We start from the raw sequence: 22197 nt of genomic DNA, 5'->3' as shown, positions 1-22197 counted from the left end.
AAGAAACTGAGACATAAAAAATTAAACAACTTGCCAGTAAATGGCAGAGCAAATAATCTGGATTCAGGGCCCATATTCAATCACATAGCAATCAGCTGAGCACTAATGATAGGAGACCCAGGAGTGTCATGGATGAGGGCACTCAGACTCTTTAAAAAAACAAAACAACAACAACAAAAAGAACAACTCCGTCTCATACAATTCTTCACTTTGAGGTCCTCATTGCTCTTTTTATATACATTTAGAAGAGGCAAATAGAAGGAAGGGAAAAGCAGCCAAAGAAACGGCTGGTTAATCAGACGTCGAGGAAGACATAAAAACAGTCACAAGACTGTATCACCATAAAATCTAGTAGTGGACATGCAAAATGATCTTAAATTACCCAGAGAAGATTAAAGGGTGTTCAAAGTTCCCTTTGACACAGCAGGGAAACATGCCTGACCACACACTGGAAAACAAAGCACTGGAATGGTACCTGCACATAACAATCACTACATAAACATCTGTGAAATAAAAATCTTATGTTGTGCTTTTCAAGTTGAGGTGCTGGGACTGCAGGTCTTCATGGGTATATTTTCAGACTTCCATATATTCTCTAAAGGAAATGGGAGGTGGGATTTTTATATTGATCCTTAAAAATTAATGTAAATCATCTGCATAATTTTGAGTCATTTGCATAAAACCACCTGTTAACCAAAGACTGCTGGGAGATTTCACGCCTGACGCTCTACTGGAGTGGGAGCTACTTATTTACGTGGGGCTATAACTTTAGCAGAACAGAGATCTAATGTCGAACGAAAGCTTCTGGGTCAAATGCAGGCCAACCAGCTTCCAGCATGGCACAGGAAGCCAGGGTTTACAGGAGTGTGCATAGGGAAAGGTGGCACCTGTAGCACAGGGTGACAATCACAGGGCCCGAGGAGCAGCACCTGCTGCTGCAGTGAGGACCTGACTCATTACCCTGAATTAATGCTCTTAACCGTGTTCACTGGTCTGGGAGTTTTGTTGTATTTTACTTGTAAATTTGTTTTAGTTTTACAGTTTAAAACTCAATCGTTAATGCCTATCTTTGGGCTTGCACTTGTTAAAAAACCACTGTAGTAGAGAAAAGTTTTTAAGAAAATACTGGAATGATTTTTTTCCTATACATTACTCAAATTTGAGGAATATTGTTTGAGTTTACTTTAATCGTTTGCTGTGCTGTATTCCCAGGTAACAACTCCTGTTCCAGATTTCATGCACATTCCAGTGAATAACGTTTTATTTACTTGAATTAAAAAACCAAGTCAAAAACTATATTCGCCAGGGGGTTGGGGGGCGGGGAAGAGTAGGGGGTAGGGCAGACTATGCTAGTGTCCGAAAGGCTGATGACCAGGAACACTGAAGGCTGTTTAACTGATGTTTCGCTAATGTCTGTCTTTGGAGTCAAGACACCAAGTCGTATGTGGATCCCCTAATTTGTAATGTGTTTCATTTTGAAGATCTACAAAGATCAGAGTTAAAGTCCTATTAGAATAAAATTCCATTTTCTCATAGTTTTTTAGTAAACAGTCACTTCTATCGTGTTTAGCCAATGACATTTCCCCCAAACTAAATGTCACACTAAAGCCAGACATACATAATACGGCATATCCACATATCTTCCCCTAATACTTCCTTGATTATAGAGTTTTAGACAAAACACACCAATAGGTTTGAGGCAGCAAATCTAGCCTCACATAATTATCAAATTCCACACTGCCGCAAACAACACAGGAAGAAAGTGAACATCAGGCCGGGCATCTGATCCAAGGCTGTGTGCACATCCAGGGACTGAGGAAGCAGGGAAGGAGCCGAGGCTACGGGCCCTCCGTGTGCCAGAGAGAGGGGCCACGTGCCGTGCATTTTAAAGACCTCACCCTGCTTTATCCTCACACAAACCCGGGGACAGAAGCATGACCCTCACTTTACAGGGGTCAGTGCCGGCCCAAGGTCACTCAGCTGGTGGGTGGCGGCAGGATCCTGACCCCAGCGCCCTCACTGCCTCGTCTTTGCTAAGCTGGCCACCACTGCAGGCGGGCAGCCCGTAACTGCCTGCTAAAACACCACCTCAGGATTAAAGACTCAACGAGGCAAACACTGACAAAATTAAGAGCGAGATCAAGCAAAAAATGAAATTTACTTTTTACTAATCAAGGATTTACATTGGCTATGAAGTTAAATGCAGGAACCAGTGTCTTAGGTTGACTTCATCTTATAAATGTTACTGTGAAAAGTGTACACTATAAGAAACTATGAAAATTGCAAGAGGACAGTTTTTTACAGCCTTCCAAGAACCTATTAAAATCATCTTAAGAAAAAGAACAAAATCATCTTCAGAAGAAGAACAAAAATGATAAACATTCACTTGTTTAGCAGAAACTGATGACAAGAGCATAAATAGTAAGTGACATTTTAGGACAAAGAGTTCCCCCTGGACAGTACTGAAAGGTTTAGGGAGTTAGGAGCTGTACTTCACAGAGCATCAAAATCTGCACAGTGGCATAATTTTTCATATCTTAAATTATATCCCACAGAACCACCACCTCTTCTAAATTACTAATACAGGAGTGGGGTAAAAGTCGAAAGGCAGCATGACTTACTTTGGCTCTCCTATCTTGATGCCGGGATGCTGCGTGTAGGCATGAGAATGTGTACTTGGGGCAGACTTAAACGCCATTGGACAAATAGGACACTTGTAGAAGACTTCACAGTGAGAACCTTGAATGTGAGACTTCAGTGCGGCCACATCAGAGTACACAACATTGCAATGCACACATCTGTTAGAAAATAAACACACAGTCGTTAGCACGAGACTACTAAACATGTATAACTTAACTGTGTAAAACTGGGTAAAATGAACAAATAGCCCTTTAAGGTTCTTAATGGCTTTTTTAAGCGTGTGGGGTTTTTTCTGTTTATAACAGATCAAATTATTTTTATATATTTGAGAAGGAAGATCATGAAGAAGAAAAATCAAACTCCAATGGACTATTTTTTGAGCATCTTTCAAGTTTCTAAGAATGAACATCCAGACTCCAGGCTGTGGTGAGACCAATGGACCATGGGGCCATGTCAAGGCCAGCAGCACAGCAAGACCCTACGACTGCTGGCTTTGAGAGGACCCCCGCACGCTGGATTCTGAGGTCCCCACCAGCCCCAATACCCAACGGAAGAAATCTTTGCTATCTAATCCTATATGCCATCGACAGAGGGACCCAGAGGAAGGAATGAGTACTGGCTCCAAAGCCACAGCCACTGTGTCCTGACCACACGGAGGCACAGAGAAGGTCAACCACCTAGTGTGTTTGTCTCCTGGAAATTCAATGTAAGTACACTTACATTTGTTTAACAAATGACGTGAAAGATAAACCGTCTGAAAAACCAACCTCCCTATGTAAACTGCCTCTCTATCTAACCTCTTCTTGAATTTCTAATAGTTTGATGATTAGCTCACTCTTCACTCAAATCTAGTCCTACAGAAACAAACTTTAGAACTTGGAGACATTTTTCCCCAGCCTCACCTTTCTCACGCAAGGACGCCCAGCACCACTTACAGTCCACCCGTCTACCACCTAGTCTTCCTCCTTTGTTCACACCTGAAAATTACTTGAGAGTGGTCTCTCTGTCGACCCTCGAGGGTCTGCAGGGGTAGACCTTTCACACACCCGGCCGACGTGTCCTGGGTGTGAATGTGAGAGCTGACCTGGGGGAGGAAGACTGCAGTTGGGGCTGCCTTCCAGGGGCAGCGCTCAATGGCGTTGACACCTAAGACACTTCTGTTCTTAGAACCTCCCTCCAAATTCAAGGAGCAGCTTCCAAAGTCATACAGGAGCGACACACTCTAAATTACACGTGCTCTATAAAGCCTGCCATGTTAAGCTTTGCGGGCATTTCATAAAAATCATAATTAATGCCTTAGCATTTTAAATGACTTAAGGCATCATGTTCAGCAGCATATACATTAAAAGCACTGAATATAGGAGAAGAAATACAGAAAGCTCCTCTGTCCTATCTATTTGACCTACTGTTTCAGGCAATAAAGCCACCCGAGCACACTGAAACAATTTTGAGTTAACTAGAACTTGGGTTTTCTTGAACAGGTTACTGATCCTCTCTGGGCTGGTTTCTCATTTGTTAAATGAGAAGAGTTGGAATAGATAATTTTTTAGTCCTTCCCAACCCTAGAAGCCAGTAATTCCTATGAAAGAGGACGATTACACAAAACAAAAATAGATGGGCTACTAACTATTAAACAGAAGAATCCGCTACATCGTGAATCATAAAGTATTTTCCCCATCAAGAGTACAAAGGTGTATTCAAAGGGCAAAACACCAAGGAAGGGCTGTTTCTCTGAAGTCGCCTGGAGAGGAAGATTTAATCTCTAAGAAAACAAGCAAGAGGTTAGAGAACCTACAGCTGATAAAGGAGGTGGCTAAGGCTTGGTCCGAAGAGCCTCATGGAGGCCGAGGGAAAGCCCCCCTCCCCTTAACGTGAGGAAGGAAAGGAGAAAACTTTAATAAAAGAACTGGAAAGAAAGTTGTAAAATATCTGCCTACAAGTGGAAGAAAAGAGGCCAATACAGAATGCAAATAAAATAGAAAAATAGAAGGAGAATTTGAAGGGTTCATACAGCATCCTAATGCTACTAAAAATCCAGTCTATTAATAAATATTTAATATAGCTGAAGCCCTGTGTGTTCTGGGTACCAATTAAGTTTCTCTTCATTAAAAAAAAATTTTACAGTATACAATCCTGTAATTCCCCTTCCTAGATGCAGATCTAGTGGATCAAGAAGCAGAAAAATTCAGAGAAATAAATGACTTTTACCAAACCAACCAGAAGCTAGAAATGACCCCCTCAATATCTGGGAGATGCAGTATATGATCAGAAAGAGAGTAAACAAGGCGCCAAACCAAGAAGACACAAAGTCAGGCTAGGAGCCATGCTAGAGATGCTCCTCAGGCTAAAAATGAAATTAAAAAGTTTTTTAATTGGAAAAACTATAAAGCCAAAAAAGGAGGGGAAAATGTACAAGGTCAAGGGGCTGCTAAACCCCAGATAAGCAGCAGACTGGACCATTATTTGAAACAACAGGAAAAAAACTCAGGTCAAATTCTGTTCTATTACCTAAAGAGGTAAGCATGAACTAAACTTCAGAACGTACAAACATAGTGTTTTTTATAGCTCTTGTAACCCTCAAATGCAAGAAAAAATAGTCTATACTAAACAAAGAAATTTTAGTAAAAATTCAAAGTGCCAAATTTAAGCAACTCTGTGAATGAGGGGGGAAAAAAAAAAAGAAAAGAAAAGCAAGGGATGGTCTTTTCCAAGTTGAGTTAATTACTTTTAGCTTGCCGGCAGAGCTTTTGTTTTAATTTAGAAAAGATACCAGGAACAGCTGGTATTACAGGAGTCTGACTTCCTTTATTCATTCCAACTTAAGTTTACTTTCATTATATTAGAAAAATCAACTACAAATATCTGAGGAAATTGGCATCTGTTAAAAGAACTGCACTTGTAGTTTTATATTAAATAAAGAATCCAGTAATAAGAGTTTCAAAACATGGGATAAGAACCAAAGTATCACTGTGTAGGAATTCTGTGGAGTCAAGGGCACCTTCCATGTGGACCGTTCCTCTTAAGCACTCAGCATGCTTTTGGATTATCCTGTTTTACTCTAGAACATGCCCACAGAGATGGAGGCAAACATCACACCAATGTTACAGACAGGGCACCAAGGCACAAAGAACACGTGAATTACCACACAACGAGGAGCATAACGGGTACAAAAACCCTGGTTTCTAAATTTCCAAACCAAAGGTTTTCTACTAGGGCGGTTGCCATCCATTAAACATCTGTGCATCACAGGTTTGGAGGCATGAGATAAAAATGTGAAATAAGTCTTAGTGTTAGAAAAATGGACTGAACCACCTAGAAACTGGTGATGCCATAACGTAAATTTAACTGAAATAAAACTTTTAAATCATACCGACTGGCCTTCATTTTTATAAAACATCATCACAACTAAAAGAAAAAAAATCTTTGTATATTAACAGTCTAACATTAACAATACCAGGTGAACGAATGTTCAAGTTTAAGATAAATACACAATACAGTAATACCTCTATTAACAAAGACACTGTATATCAATGACGTGTGTTCTTGGTGGACCTTCACTGGGTCAAAATGTACAGGAATAAAATGTTTCTAAAAGGTACGGGAATGCATTTCAGAAGGTCACAGAGTGGAGGATCAAGTTCAAATGCATCATCACTCAATACTAAATTAACATTAGCCTTGTCAGATGTTGTAAAAGACACATGTGAGAATATTAGGGGGCAGTGAAAGGGGTCACGGTTAAGATGTGCAGAGATGAGGGAGAAGCCTGGACTCAGGTCATGGAGAAGAAGGAATAAAGGAGGGTGATCTGGGCTGGAAGGCTCTTCCACAACGAGCGCTGGTAGGAAAGGACACACACCCAATCCTTTAACAAGACAAGATAAAAGTAAGGGACCATCCACACCCTTTCTGTTTTGATGAGAGCAAGTATTCAGAGGTACAGAAATGCACTGCATTCTTGCAGGGCTTAAAATGCAGACAGCATGACAACAGAAGTATGCTAGAAAGGCTGCAGAAAGTATAAAGGCTCTAACAGTCCATCAAAGCCAAACCTTACCACCTGCACACTTTTGCTTGGAAGGAAGGGCCCCATTGACCCTCGGCTTCGTGTGGACCAGAGTCAGTACCACATTACAGGATTCACACAGATCAACTCGACTACAAATGAGCCAGCTTCCCAGAGGGTCTGTTCATCGAGGTATCACTGTATGACCCTGAAAACGATGTGCACAGACCACTCCGAACCCTGTACCCTCACCCGTGAATAAGCTTTATTTGCACGGAAATGAAGGATATACTGACCGAAAACCAACTCTCCGCGTGTAGTGTAGACAGTTCTTGGTGACGTGGGTCTGGAAGTGCACCGACCTGCAGATGGCCCCGCACTCGGGGCAGGTGTAGGGAGATTTGTGCTGGTGGATTCTCTGATGAGATGCGTAACTGCACTGGTTAGGAAGCAGCATCTGGCAGACAGTGCAAGTCTTCTAAATAAACCAAAGGGGGAAACAGGGTTGGTCCTACGAAGTATTTTCTAATATGCAGAGAAGCTTGGTTAAACCTCAAAATAAGTATACAACGGTCATTTCAAATACTACGATAATTGATTTCCGAAGAAAAAGCAAACTTACAAGTTAAATGGTCAATGTAAAATGTCCCTGTAAAATACAAACAATATGTACTATGTAGTCATGCTCATCCCAAGGTACGAGGTAAAGAGACTGTTAGCATTAGGTAGACTTCCAATTTTGTTACTTTTGCATTTTTTTTTTTTTTAGTGTGAAGAGGTATCCTTATAAAGTACATTAGTAAATCTACTTTAATGTATAATTAACTTTACAACACAAGTTTATGGGCATCTATCTTGACAGTAGAGTTCCCACAACTCAAAAAAGTTTCTTCAAAATAATAAAAATTAATTAGTGGTTAATTCAGCTTTCTTTCTTTTTTTAAATTTTTTTTCACTTCAGTTATTTGAGATCTGAAATACAGGAATGCAAAAAGAATGGCTGCAGCAATCAGTTATTCTTTTTTGCACATGAACTGGTTTCTTAAGGGGATGAACTGACCATTATGATTTATGATTAAAACCAATGAACCAAGTTTAGATACATAAATTCAGATATTAAACTGAAACTTCAGAGAGCTTAAAATCTAATCACATATAAGCTAAAACAGACTGAAATCCTCTTTGGAAAGGGCTCTACACCATTAACTAACCAGGAAAAACTGAAACACGCTACATATTTTTCATCCCCTTAGATATAAGCGCTAAACATGGCATATTTTTAAAACACAAAAAAACTCAAAGTAAATATAAATAGAGAACTCAATTACTTCCATTCCAAAAATAAACCTGACATAGCAGAAAATAAAATGTGTCTGAATACTATCTGGACATTCGTGCAACAAGTATCTACTACTACCTTGTAAAATGTGTAATTTTTCTTAAAGTCTGTTAAAGAAAGCCTCAAAATATAGACCCCAGCTAAAATTGAAACAATCTTTTGTACTGACAACAAATTAAGACATTTTCAAAAGACTTTTTCTTTCAGCTATTGCATCAAACAAATTAAGGTTTAAACTTCTGAGGAACCTGAACTAAGAAAAATCAGAAACTCACTTGAAAACTCTTTCTTGGTTCTCTCCTGAAAGGACTAAAATACAAATTTTATCCCATAAAATGTTTATTGCAGTCACAAAATAAGAACATTACAGGCAGCTATGATGAGGTTAGGCAGCATTTAAAAATAGCATTCCTTTTCGAATAACACATATTCCAAAGGTTAAAACAAGCCACGGCAATGAAAACCAATCAACAGATGCATTAATTATAAGATCCTGGTGACATCTACATTATCACAGGTAGTCTGTTTCTTTGAACGAAGGTCTTCTATTCGCTTTTACCACACCGTCATTCATCCCAGGCGGTGAATGATAATGTCTGAATTTCCACAGACATCTCGGAATGTCTTGCACTTACTCAGGAATAAAACCAGTGTTTTCTACACTCAAGTCAAAACATTTAATGTTTATCATATGTATTGAGCCCATTCCACTCTAAGCCAAGTGGTGAACTAGGTCCTTTAAACAGATAAACTTCGATACATCACCTCATCTGATTCTCATAATAGCCTATGAAGTGGATATTATCATCTCCAGTTTACAGATGAGGAAATGAGGTTTAGAGAAGTTAAGAAACCTGCCAAGGCCTCACAGCCATGAGGTGGAAGAACCGGGATTTGAACTGGGCTCTGAATAATTAATTCCAAGGCCAAGGGAGGAGTAGGGTGGGGGTCACAAGGAATAAACAAGCAAAAATGCCACCCCCCATCCACCACCGGGCAAATGCATGTGAAAGGCAGAGGACCGCTGTCAGGGTTACAGGCCACCCCCCACCCACCTCCGCAGCTTCTCCTTCTGGGGGAGTGATGTGGTTCTACCACTTTTATTATATGGAGACATAACAACAAGAATAAAACAGGAGATCTAGAAAGGAGACAAAGTATGTGCTCCCTAAAATCTGAAGAGAAGTTTCACATGATCTCTCATCAAGACATGTTAACAAACACCCTTCACGACACACATAAAATTCACAATGAATTACTTAAACACGCTCCCCTACGGGATGCCTGTATGTTTGTTAACACGCGTAACTATAAAAATAGTTATGGACCGGTTGGTGGGTGAAAGGGCTCTGTTACTAGCAGGTCAACTAAAATAAGTATCAAAATTATTCAAGAAGAGGTTTTGCTAATTAAAGTGCTCTTTACGATAGAAACGTCTGACTGCAAAGACTATGAAAAATGCTTTAGAGTAACAAGGTCACCTAATTACCAACCTTTCAAGAGCGACCTCTCTCGCACCAGTCCTTGGAGAGGGGACGCCTTCCCATCACGCTGCACTGCGCAGCGGGGCGCTCCTTGTGGCCCCAGGGCTCGGTGAGGGCAGGCGGCAGCCTCTGCCCTCCCGGTCCCCTCCACCACTGATGAGCTACAGGAGTCTGCGCTCAGCCACTTCCATGGGCTGAGGCGCCTCACCCACTGTAGGTACAGAAAGAAGTAGGGGCGAGGGTGGGAGCCAGAGTGGGCTACAGCCCCAGATCACAGTGCTCCCGTATGGCTGCAACGGGGGAATTCAGTCCCTGGGAAGTCACAGCAGATTAAGCTCTGCTCTTTAGTTCGCACACACGGGTGCGGATGTATTTGTGCGCATCCTCTGTGCTGACTCCCACGTTTCCGTTTACCTGTTCCCACTCCATTCCATCTTGAGAACAAGCGAGCTGTCTGGACTGCAGACGTTCTCCTCCTGGATACTTGTGTGCTAGCAATAGTTTTAGGGTTTACCTAATTGTTCTCCCTCCGGTTTTATCCACCGCCCCCGTTTCAGATAATGTGTCCTCTCTGCTTCCTGAGACAACGGTGACGGATCTTCACAGCACAGAGGAGCAGATGCCATTAGCTTCTCTGGGATACTGGGAACTCACGGTAAGGACACACGTTCTCTGGATTCGGGGAAATGCATCTGAGGATGGGGGCAGGCCAGGATTTCTCTGTGGTCTACAAGAATCTGACTGTCCTTTTTTCGTTACTTTAAATCAAAGAAACAAAAATGTATCTTAAAACTCTAACGCTCTACTGTACAAGTTGAGGCTACTTTCGACAGGATAAAGCAGTTTAACATGCCAGTACCTGCCTTCTGAACAGAAAACAGTATAATAAAACGCACTTAAATGGTCTCACGTGTCTTTTGACAGTTTACTTATGTCATCTGAAAATGGAAAACGTTTGCAGTACTTAGGTAATAAGCGGCTAACTTCTAGTCTGGGGCAGACTCATTTGCTCAGAGAACTGCTACTTTTTAAAGTAAAATATTATTTTTCAATACTCAGGTAACATGCGAGAGCTGAAAATAAAGCTGAAAAGTAATCACACTCATACTTGACAGCTACCTGTATTGCACCCTTCTCTGCCCAATCCTGGCACAGAAAGTGAAGGCTAGGCCTCCAACGCAGGCTGTGAGGAAGGGGGAACGGGGTACACTGGGGCCCTGGTAAGGATTCAGATAGCCCTAGGGCTCGGCACCCTCTTTGTATACAGGAGGAATTATCTGGGTAACAAGGAAAATAATTCTATGTGTTTCAACTCATGTTTTAGGGAGAAAAGTAGCAAGGGAAAAGATGAGGAAGGCTAGGGAAATGTGAGTAAATATAGCATCTACTTATGCTTAAATTTCAAACAGACCAAAAGCCTGCGACAGCATGAAACCCACTGATCCAGAGGTCAAAACACTGTCAACTTAACAGTCAGCCCAGATGCTAAGTACACTGTTTCTGCCTCATTAACAGCAGTTTTGTAATTTTCCATCTACAGTATAATTACCAAATAATAATAATAATAATAAAAGTATACCAGTTTGTTTTCTGGCTCTCACTTTCACCCAATTTCACAATGAGAACACAGACAAAGCACTGCCATTTCAGATCTCAGTTAAATGGAAGTAACACAAAGCAAGCATTATAGCAGAAATAACTGTATATACCACTGTTCCCAATGCTAGCTGTTGGTGCTGGTTTTGTCCTCATATCATTCTGCACTAAAAATCCCTAATAAAAGTTGACAGTGAAATGAGCAAATTCGCAGAAAGCAGTATGGTCCACACATATAATCCACTCAGATGACAATCGCTCAAGAAGACAGATAAATTAAGAGTTGATAACATCAAAATATCAACTGGGACAGGACTAGCCTGACCGAAATTAATAGTAAACATTCAGGACAGCAGGGCCCAAAACCAAGCTAGTAATGGTGTTTGGGGTGGGCGCGGGACCTGAGGCGGCCCCATGGCCTCCAGAAGCAGCCGCTGGAGCAGAATACGTCTAGAAATGGGACCTGGGGGAGGCTGCTCGGGATAATTTGATACACCTGGTATGTTCTAGTAATGATGCCCATCAACTCCCTGAACCTAAACTGAATCAGCAACCCCCCAAAATAAGGACCGTTGCAGATAAGTCACCTTCACCTGCACCCTTGAAGCTAATCTGAATGTAACCCCAGGGTCCATTCTCAGAAGACTCCTATGGTCCCTGCAACGGTAAAGTTCTATGCTTCTACATCTTAGGTTACCAGCATCACCAACTGGAAAGAGTAACTAGCAATACAGAAATCGTGCCTCAGGTTCTGAGCTGGCCACTGACTGGGCATTTGTCTCTTCCACTGTAAAATAAAAGAGATGAGCAAAGGACCTATGACATCCTGATTCTACGGCTGATACAGATCCTACGGGAAGAAAACTGATTTTACCAATTCGGAGGTTATAATATGCACTTCCAGTCTGTACTTGGCTAAGTTTAGTTGTGGTTTTACCAAGAGGTGAAGCAACAGTCTAATAAGTTTAATTTTCAATTATTAAAACTACGGTTGTCAGCTCTTCACTACTTCACGGAGAGGAGGGAAACTTCTCTAGCCCCCCCACCCACTCCTTTTCTCAGTGTGCCCCAAGGCAGGAATTATTAATGGGATAGGGTGGAATATACACCGCCAACCAGGGCAGTTTTACCGCTGTTAGAAGTCGATGTCCATGTGCTCCGTTTTTGTTTTGTTTTGTTTTGCGGTACTCGGGCCTCTCACTGTAGTGGCCTCTCCCGCTGCGGAGCACAGGCTCCGGACGCGCAGGCTCAGCGGCCATAACTCACGGGCCCAGCCACTCCGCGGCACGTGGGATCTTCCCGGACCGGGGCACGAACCCGTGTCCCCTGCATCGGCAGGCGGACTCTCAACCACTGCGCCACCAGGGAAGCCCCATGTGCTCCATTTTTATTGTACCGCTTGGTTCAGTGCGGCTGGGAAGGGCATGATCCACCCGATGCTCCATCACACCCCCCACTCCTCGGGGCTTGCTCCTCGGCAGGGTAAGCAGATGCAGGCAGGGCAGACTAACCTGGGCCCGAGCATGCCTGGGGTCCTGGCTCGGATTCAGGCTCGGGGGATGCAGGGTGAAGAGGGCTTCCCGCTAAACCACAGATTCCCATCCAGCTCTCCACAGAGACCTGCATGGGGGGTTGCGGAGCACAGGGCCAGCTAATGATAAAGCAGCACTCTGAGTCTCTGAGTCAATCATCACCTTGTGTAGACTGTCCACAGACTATCTTTAGAGAAGGAGTAACTGACAAGGCAGAATTCAGCAAATGCCACCAAAACCTTACTTTACCCCATGACATGCTGGCAAAACCTCCAGAGCCTGAACACATATGTACGGGGTGATGGTGAGAGGAGGTTTTGCACAGACAGCCACAGCTGGTGTCAAAAGAAAAAGAAATCCTTTACTGGGTTCAAACAAGCACCCCTGGACCAACTTGGAAAAGGATGTTTTCAAACCATAAACAGGGGTAAAAATATAAATGGGGAGAAAATGAAAGATAAAAAGAGAAGGGAGATGGTGCCTGCACTAAACCAAGAAGTCATTCTCAAGAGAAAGGCTGAGGTCTTAAGAGGCTGGGTTCAACACATATGAAAGGGAGAAGAAGAGATGCTCACTCCTGACAGCTGTCACAGACAGGCCAAGATAGAGGTGACCTCACTGAGCAGGGGACATGCCTCAGGCTCAAAGAGGAGAGGAGTCCAGAGTCAAGTGGAATGCTGTCCTCCCAGGAAGCCTGACCCCAAAAAGCGACTGAGAATCACAGGCCGGAGGCCTCAGGCAGAGCCCAATGATATAACTACACACTCTCTCCTGGAAGACAAAACAGCTGTATTTGAAAAGATAGAGTGAAACTTCCACTTCAAGGGAAATGGAATAGAAGTACCTCTCTGTATTCCTTCCACTAAGTACAACTAATACTCCTGGGCATTACATACACAACAAACATAATGAGACTCTGAAAGGCAGAGAGAAGGCAGGATGGCTAGGCACCTCAGGTCCCTAGTGATGAGTTCTCTGGGGTTCTTTTTGCCTCACGGATCCCAGATTTGGAGCTGAGGAAACGGGGAACCCAGAAACGCCAATGGGCACAGACAAAAAAATCCCCAACAAAAGCCTGCTATCTCTAGCCAAAGGATCCGGAAAGGGGAAGCCTAGCAAAAGACACAATTACTGCTGTACTCCAGCCAAACACCCCAGGAAGCACTGTGGCCTCACCCATAGCACGCCAAGTCCAAGTGGAGCCCAGACCTCTGCTCCTGAGGCTGTAATAAGGTGTCCTAATACCCTCACCCAGATGGTATCAGAGAAGGCAGCAGAGAAGTGGGAGTTTCATCCCTACCAAGTGATAATGAGTCCCTCTACCAGCCCAGAGGGTGTTTAACAAAAAATCCCAAAAAAGAAATCTCCAGGCCCAGATGGTTTCACTGAAGAATTCTATCAAATATTTAAAGAAAATCTAACACCAATTATAAGTCCCTTCCTATATGAATACAGATGCAAAATACTAACAAAATATTAGCAAATATAATTCACAATATATAAAAAGAATTACACACCTTGATCAAGTGGGATTCATCCCAGAGATGCAAGGCTGGTTCAATATCTGAAAAATAATCAATATAATCTTCCCCCCAAAAAATACCCTAAATCCAATAACGAGTTTAACAAAGACAAGGGATACATGATAAATACACAAAAATTAATTGTGTTTCCATATATTAGCAACGAACATGTGAACACTGAAAAATATAATACCATTTCCACTTGCCCACATGGAAGGGGGAGGGCAGGGGGTAGGGGGAGCACCAACAAAACATGTAAAGAAAGAAGGAAAGCTAGCAAACAAAACATGTATAAGACTTGTATGAAAAAAACTACAAAATGATAAATCAAAGAAGATCTAAATAAATGGAGAGACATTCTTTGTTCATGGACTGAAAGACTCAACATAATAAAGAAAAGAGTTCTCCCCAAATTGATATACAGGTTTAACATAATTCCTATCAAAATCCCAACAAGAATTTTTTTGTAGATATAGACAAGACTATTCTAAAATATATATGGAAAGGCAAAATAACCAGAATAGCTAAAATACGATTTTGAGAGGAAAGAATAAAGTTGGAGGAGTCAGTCCACCAGAATCCCAGAAATGGCTCCACAAATATGCCAGCTGATGTCTGACAAACTGCAAAGGCAATTCAATGGAGGAAAGACAGCCTTCTTGACAAGTGGTACTGGAGAAAAAGGACATGCATGGGGAAGAAGAAATCTCCATCAAAGTCTCACACATTATACAAAAATTAACCCAAAACGGATCACAGACTTAAACGTAAATCATAAAACTAAAATTTTTTTAGAAAAAAAACATAAAAGAAGGTTCTCAGGATCTACAGCAAAGCGTTCTTAGACCTGACACCAAAAGCACAAGCCGTAACAGAGAAAACTGATAAATGGGACTTCATCAAAATTAAAAACATTTATTCTGCCAAAGCCTAATAAGATGAAAAGACAAGCCACAGACTGGGAGAAAAGACTTGCAACCACATACCGACAAAGGACCAGTATCTAAAATATATCAAGAACTCTTAACACTCAACAGTAAACACAAACAAAATAACTAATTAGAAAATGGACAAAAGAAGAGACATTTCACCAAAAAGGATATGCAGATGGCAAATAAACACAAAAAGATATTCAACATTATTAGCTATGGAGGAAACACAAATTAAAACCACAAGATATCACTACACACCTATCCGGATGGCTAAAATACAAAATGATGCCACCACCAAATGTCGGTGAGGATGTGGAGAAACTACATCACTCATACATTGCTCTTGAGATTTAAAATTGTACAGCCGCTGTGGAAAAGAATTTCTTAAGAATATAAATATGCAACTACCATACAACCCGGCACACAAAAGGATTTATCCCTGAGAAAGGAAAACTTACGTTCCCACAAAAACCTGCAGACAAATGTTTGTGGCAGCTTTATTCATAATAGCCCCAAACTGGGAACAAACTAGTGATACATCCAACAGCCTGGATGAATCTCCAGGGAATTACGCTGAGTGGAAAAAAGCCAGTCTCAAAGGCTACATACGTATGACTCCATTTATATAACATTCCTGAAATGACAAGATTATAGAAAGGAGAAGAGATTAGTGGCTCCTAGGGGTGAAGAGGGATGCAGGGGTGGGAGGGAGGTGACTGGGGCTCTAAGAAGGCAATATGAGGGATCCCTATGGTCGTGGAAAGGCTCTACGTATTGTAGCATCAGTGCCAACAGCCTGGATATGATACTGTTTAATAGTTTTGCAAGATGTTACCAGTGGGGGAAACTGCGTAAAGGGTACACAGGCTCCCTCTGTATTATTTCTTACCTGAATCTACAATTACCTCAAAATAAAAGGTTTAATTTGAAAATGGGATGATCTGAGAAGACTCAAGGCATTAATTAGCACGGAATACTTTCAGCATTATCACGTAAAATTTTTAAACTACCTTGGCAATCATAAGTAGAAGGTGGGCAGGACAAAGGAAGGGAGGAATATCCCTGACGGGAGGGAGGGAGGGAGGAAAGGAGGAAGGCATATCCCCGCTGCCAGTGAACCGGCACACCTCTCTCTAGGTCTGGTCAACTCACACGCGGAAAGGCACGGAGCAAGGGCCCGTGGGCCGGTTAGTCTTGCCAGGGCCCTGAGGTCACACCCTTTAGCCTCCAGAATCAACGCCAGCTCGGGTCAGTACAGGAAGCTGTTGTACGTGACTCTCGAAGCCTACGTGCAGACGTAGGGAAGCCCGGCCCGGGCAGACCTGAGAAGAGCCAGAAAAGAAAACGGGCAGCTGCGGGCCCGCGGCCGACCCTGTAACGGTCCCCACCCTCGGGCAGTGAGGCAGCCTGCTCACTGCCTGCAGTTCACCCACGAGTCACCAGGAATGGGGAGGCCAACGGAGACACGGAAGGTAAGACGGAAAGAAGGCGCTCAGGGAAAGACTGTGCTTGAGGCGCCCTTAGATCTTCTTACAAAACCGAGAAGTTGAACTAAGTGTCCTAAGTGCCCTTGTCAGAGAGGAAACAGTTTATAAAGGTGGGCTTTTCCCCCACACTTAAATGTAAGTTCACGAACTGTAAACTGGCCAGCGGTCGTGTGAATGGCAAACTGGAGAAGACGAAACGAAGAATTCTTCTCTTTTCTCTCGCGTCCTTCCTGTCTTCAGCCCCAGCCTCCCATCGCCATGGGTACCTGATGCCGCGCCAGGGACCACCCACAGGTGGGGACCACCCGAGCTCCCGCTACACTTGAGGCTGGGACAGCAGGAGCTGCACGGATGCCACGGGCCTCCTGGGCTGCAGGAGAGACTCGAGGAGGGTGTCAAGGAGGCTGAACAAGGGGCAGCCGCCCCGCACCCAGGGGCGCAGGCTGGGCGGCCGGGTGAGAGATCAGGCTGCCCCTGGGCGCGCAGAGCCCCCGGCTGAGCCTGAGAAGAGTGGCAAGCTGTGGAGGGGATACCGTGGTGAAGGGCACGGTTTGGGTGAAAGCAGGGGCACCAGGAGCGGGAGAGGTGCCACGGGGTGTGCCGGTGCTGCCAGCCAGGCGGTGGCTGGCTCGGGCGGCAGCTGAAGCTCACTCGACAGAAATGCTCTTCTCAGGTGGGCTGAGTGGAACCCCAGCTCGGCAGAGTCAGAGGAAGGAAGCAGAACGGGGTGACTGTCCGGCCTCGTATTACCTGGCCCTGGAGTTAACATATATTCTGCCCTGACGCACCCCGCGGTGCTCCAGGGGAAACGGGAGCTGCGCTACACACCTGTCCCAGCAGAATACAGAGTCAGGGCAAAGCAACCACCCAACACAAGAAGAGACGGCAATCTCTTTCCCTGAGGGAAAGCGCTTCCCTATTTGACCCCAGTTCGGCTGATGAGCCTAAATGGTTAACAGAGAACAAAAATGAGGGGAAAACAGGGAAGAAAGGGTCCCCAAGGGAACAGACATCTCTCAAGGCAGCTCCACATGCCAATACGGACCAGCACACGCGAGCCGGGACATACTCCACCACCTGCACAAAATACCAGCAGAACAGAGAGAACTACGGAAACGGCTTTTGCTTTTTTTACTGCATCCTTTTAAGACAGAAAGAAAGACTGCCCCTTTGATGAAGTGGTGACCAGGCAAGAGGAGCCCAGACAGAACCCAAGCCCTGTCACCAGGACGCGCTTGGGGGGCTGCATCAATCGCTTCTTCTTGAACCAGCTTAGCCACCTGAGCACTTTACTGTGAGAGCCAATGAAACAGGTAACATCCAGTGTTCTCGATGCAAGAATGTTCTTGAAACTCTTTATCGTCTCCATTTCCACTCAACTGAATGTCCAGAGGAAAAGTCACTGAGGTATTCTTGATCTTTTGTTCCCCAAACTCAAATCCTACAAAGAACTTAACTCAGCAGTTGCCCTCGGGGAGCTGATCACGGTGACGGTACCAGACGTCTGAACCACAGCATAAAGCTCCTTGTCACAAGATAGTGGAGGCAAAGAAGGGAAAGATCAGTTTATCACTGGGTCTTCAAAAACAGAAGTTTGAGCCAGAGTATATCAGCTCAAACTAGCGCCCCTTCCAATATCACAAGTTTCCTGGTTTGCACAATAAATCATATGGTCTCTCTAGCTTGAATTAGTTTCACTCAACATGCCCAGTTACTTCCATATATCTGTAAAACACATTTATCTATTGCCCAGAAGTTGCCTCATGGAGAGAAGCAAACGGCAGAGGTAAAACTGCTGACTGACGTGCACTGTGAAATACACCTCACCAACACCAACCTACACTTCACCACAAAAAAACAAACCCCAAATGCCACAAACAAGGGATTTCCCTGGTGGCACAGTGGTTAAGAATCTACCTGCCAAGGCAGGGGACACGGGTTCAATCCCTGGTTCGGGAACATCCCACATGCCACAGAGCAACTAAGCCCGTGCGCCACGACTACTGAGCCTGCGCCCTAGAGCCCACGCGCCACAACGACTGAGCCCATGCGCCGCAACTACTGAAGCCCGCGCACTCTAGGGCCTGTGCTCTGCAAGAAGAGAAGCCACCGCAGCGAAGAACCAACGTGGCCCAAAAAAGAAAAAAAAAAAAATGCCACAAACAAACTCAAAGGTATTCTATTTAAATGGATGGGTTTTCCGTTAGAAGCTTAAATTCACTGCAGTGGAGAATAGTACTGAATATACCAGACCAACACCTTAAGTAAGCAGGCACTCCTGAAAAGTGGGTATCAACTGGGTGTGTTTAACTGTAAAAGACAATAATTATAAACAACAACAGGAAATTTTTAAACCCCACTATGGTTGCTAATAAATGACTCAGGAACACTGGTGATGCAGCCTGACTTGAACACTTAATCCAATGGGTCTATACTATCACTTGCTAGAGCTCAGACTTACAACATAAATTCCAATCACCCAACAATTAAAAACTCCTTTATGTACCCTAAATCTAAGGTGCCATGACCCAACTAGTACACAGTTTCTAACTGTCTAAAAGAATCATCTTCAAAAAAACTGATTTTTAAACAAGATTCATATTTCAACATTGCTCTATGAAAACAATCCTCTCTCACGTGTGAGCGTGTGTACACAAATACACACACACATCCCCCCATTTAACTGAGCTCCCGCCCCTAAAATCAACGGCATGGTATACAGCACTCTTGTCTACAGATTCATCACCGAGATCCCGAAATGGAAATGATACCCTACTTGTCCACTTGTATCTGCAGCCTGCTGGAAATGAGTGGCCAGCGACGTCTCATCCTGGAAAACTTCATTACACTCCAAACATTTCAGACTATGCCTACAGAGCTTGGATGGGTCTTCATCCAGAGGCATAGCTGGAATGATGGGTGTGCTGGAAGGGGCTGATATGACTGTCCCGGTTATGCCAGACTGAATTTTTGTTACAGTGTGTGTGCCGGCTCCCGAGGAGCTCGGGAGGGCGGAAGATGAAGCAGGAGTATTGCTTGATGGAGAAACAATCATCTGATCTGCTGGGACTGGCTTCAAGATCAAGTGCGAACACTGCATCACCACTCCCTTCTCCTTGTGCCCGCGGGCATGGGACAGGAGACTGCACTTGTTGTAAAACACGAGGTTCTTGGTGCAGTGGTTGCACGTTACTTCGATGCGCACGCTGCGCCTGTCGTAGTGTTGGGTCAGGCTCTTCTCGAGGGCGAAAGAGTCCCCGCACTCCAAGCACTTGTAGCCGCGGGTCGGTAACGTGATGCCCGCGTTCGCAGGAGGACTAAGGTTGGGGATGTAAACTGGGACTGGGTTGACGCTGCTCAGCACCTTGTTGAAAGCTTCCACCACAGAACTCTGCAGGGAGGACACCACCTGGACCCGCGACACCTTCTTGGGTGGCTGTGAGGCCGCGGCATTGATTATTGCCTGCTTTATTTGCTGCTGAGGTTTGGTGAGCACCTGGCGGAGCTCGGAGGTGGCCTGGGCGCCCTGAGGCAGAAGGTTAAGGTTGGCAAGGTGCACAGTCTTTGGCACGAGTTTGGCGTTGGCCAAGCTGGAGGCCGGCACCACGACAGTTTGCTGCTGGATGGCGTTGGCGGCTTTAATGATGGCACTGCTGGCGCTCTGCACGGAAGCAGCAGATATGACTGTGGCTTTGACCGTCGTGTTATTGGCGAGCTTCAGATTAATGACTTGAGACCCGGCCGTCTTCACGGCCGACACCGGGAGGAAGGCAGTCGCCACAGGCTTGATGGTGACCTGTTTGGGGGTCAGCTCGGCGGGGGCCACTGCATTGGTAACGACCGCCGATTGCAGAGGCGCCCTGGGCGGGGAGGAAAGGACGGCGGCTGAGGTCGGAGACGACAGCAGCGACGTCACGGACGCCACCATGGACCCCGTCTGCTCAGAAGGCTTTTTTCCGGCATCGAGATCGACTTCAGGCAACACCCTCGTCACTGTTCTCTTGATTTCCCCAGAAGACGTCTTGATGGTTTTTATGCGGACTTTGGGAATTGCTGGTGTTGACCCTGCAGGAGAGGATGGCGATCCCTTGCTACTGTTCTCACTGGAAATGCTTCTGGGACTATCCGGCTGCTTGAGGGATGCTTTTTTTGTCCCATCGATGAGACTCTGGGATTCCGGAGACTTTTCAATGGCTCTAGGGCTATCATTTACTTCTTTTGGTAACGGAGAGGCCTCCCGGGAGTTGGTCACTGGTTCTTTAGTGGAGTCGGAAGCTGCCTTTTTTGCACTAAGAGCCGCAATCGCAGCGATGCAGGAAGAAAGCTTGGAGGATGGCTTGGTCCTCGAGGGCACCGCACCGCCGAGGGAGGCGTCGTTCTTCTCCGAGCTCAGCTTGCCCTCGTGCACCCTGTTTTCAAGCACCTTTTCGGAGTTTTCCTTCAGTTTATCCTCCATTTTTCTGACTTTGAAAGGTTCATAAACACTCAGATTTATAGAATTCGTTTCTGTTTCTCTCTTGACAACTTTGTTTTTCTCTAGATTGCCTGACGTAGAGATGCCAGTTTTGCTTAAGCCTTCTCCCCCGAGTGCCTTCAGTTTGTCATAGTCCTGCTGGGGAACCGACCCTGTCAACACGTTCGATCTGAAACCCGAGCGCACGTCCTCTTTGTCCGGGGGGTCGTCCACCTCTATCTTCTCATCGTCGTCAAACTCTTCAGCACTGGAGATGGGGCTGAACTGGCTGAAAGCGGAGTCTTTTAAAGTCACCTCTGAGGTAGGCACGTCTCCTTTCAAGGACTTCGATCCGTCTTTACTGTAAGTGTCCAGAGAAGACGCCGAGAGAAACCCGTTGTGCAGGCCGTTGCCGGTGGGGTTGTGGCCGTCCTTCTCTGCGCCCTCGGAGGAGTCGATGTTCCGAACGTTCTTCACAATAACGCTGACGCCAACGTCAGAGGAGGACGGCGTGTGGGAGTCGTCCTCCGCGTGGGCGTTCTGCTTGATGTGGCCTTCCTGGTCGTCGTGTCCAGACTCAATAGCTGCTTTGGGATCGACCATATCTGGGATGTCAAATGCTGCCAGGAGGTCATCAAAGTCTGGGGTCTTCATATCCCCCATGGTCATGAATTTGATCAGATGTTCTGTTAAACGAACAGAAAATAATTCCATCAGCAAGGAACATGCAGATAAACATCCCTGTGGGACTTACACGAACAGTGATGACTGCCACGAAAGAGTGGGTTGCCAACTGCACTTATTATGATGTCAGGACACTGAGCCAAAGTGAGCAAGCGTCCGGAAAACAGGTATAAAGCCCTGATGATTACAGCTTTGAAGTGATTCCTCCAAAATGCCGTGCAGCACTGCCAGCGTGGAGCCTCTCTAACAAGCTCATCAAAACTATTACAACACGAAGAGCAGGTTCTGGTGTAACGACTAGAAAATGTTATTTATCATTGGATTCACCTCACCATTTTCACAAAAAACTACTTCCAAACATATCTTGATCTTGACAGCATTTAATTCTACTGGCAAAATTACTGCTAACACAGTCACCATCAGATTTGGGATATCACATTAAAAGCAATATATTACAGGCAAAAACCCAATTACAGATTTCAATTCGTCCGCAGAAGTGAGCATCCCAACCCAGCACAGGC

At 44.6% G+C, this 22197-nt stretch overlaps 1 protein-coding gene across 4 annotated transcripts in view; it reads right to left on the bottom strand.

Annotated features, from left to right (window-relative positions):
• The window catches only part of ZNF532 (zinc finger protein 532), a gene marked incomplete at its 5' end in the record, with an annotated part of 63748 nt that extends 42072 nt beyond the window's left edge, over nt 1–21676 (bottom strand). For 2 of the 4 annotated variants that reach the window (XM_079728720.1, XM_079728721.1), the window contains one exon: nt 19316–21661. In XM_079728720.1, coding sequence (XP_079584846.1) covers nt 19316–21661 — 2346 coding nt within the window. Of the gene's footprint in view, nt 1–2621; nt 2799–6942; nt 7125–19315 lie in introns of all 4 variants that reach the window. The other 2 variants (XM_079728718.1, XM_079728719.1) reach the window with 2 other exon arrangements.
• Between the last annotated feature and the right edge of the window lie 521 nt (nt 21677–22197).

This window comes from Hyperoodon ampullatus, assembly GCF_949752795.1.
Source record: "Hyperoodon ampullatus genome assembly, contig: scaffold_643, whole genome shotgun sequence".
NCBI classification, from domain to species: Eukaryota; Metazoa; Chordata; class Mammalia; order Artiodactyla; family Ziphiidae; genus Hyperoodon; species Hyperoodon ampullatus.
The sequence above is the reverse complement of the archived record's forward strand: the minus strand, read 5'-3'. Positions and strand labels throughout refer to the sequence as shown.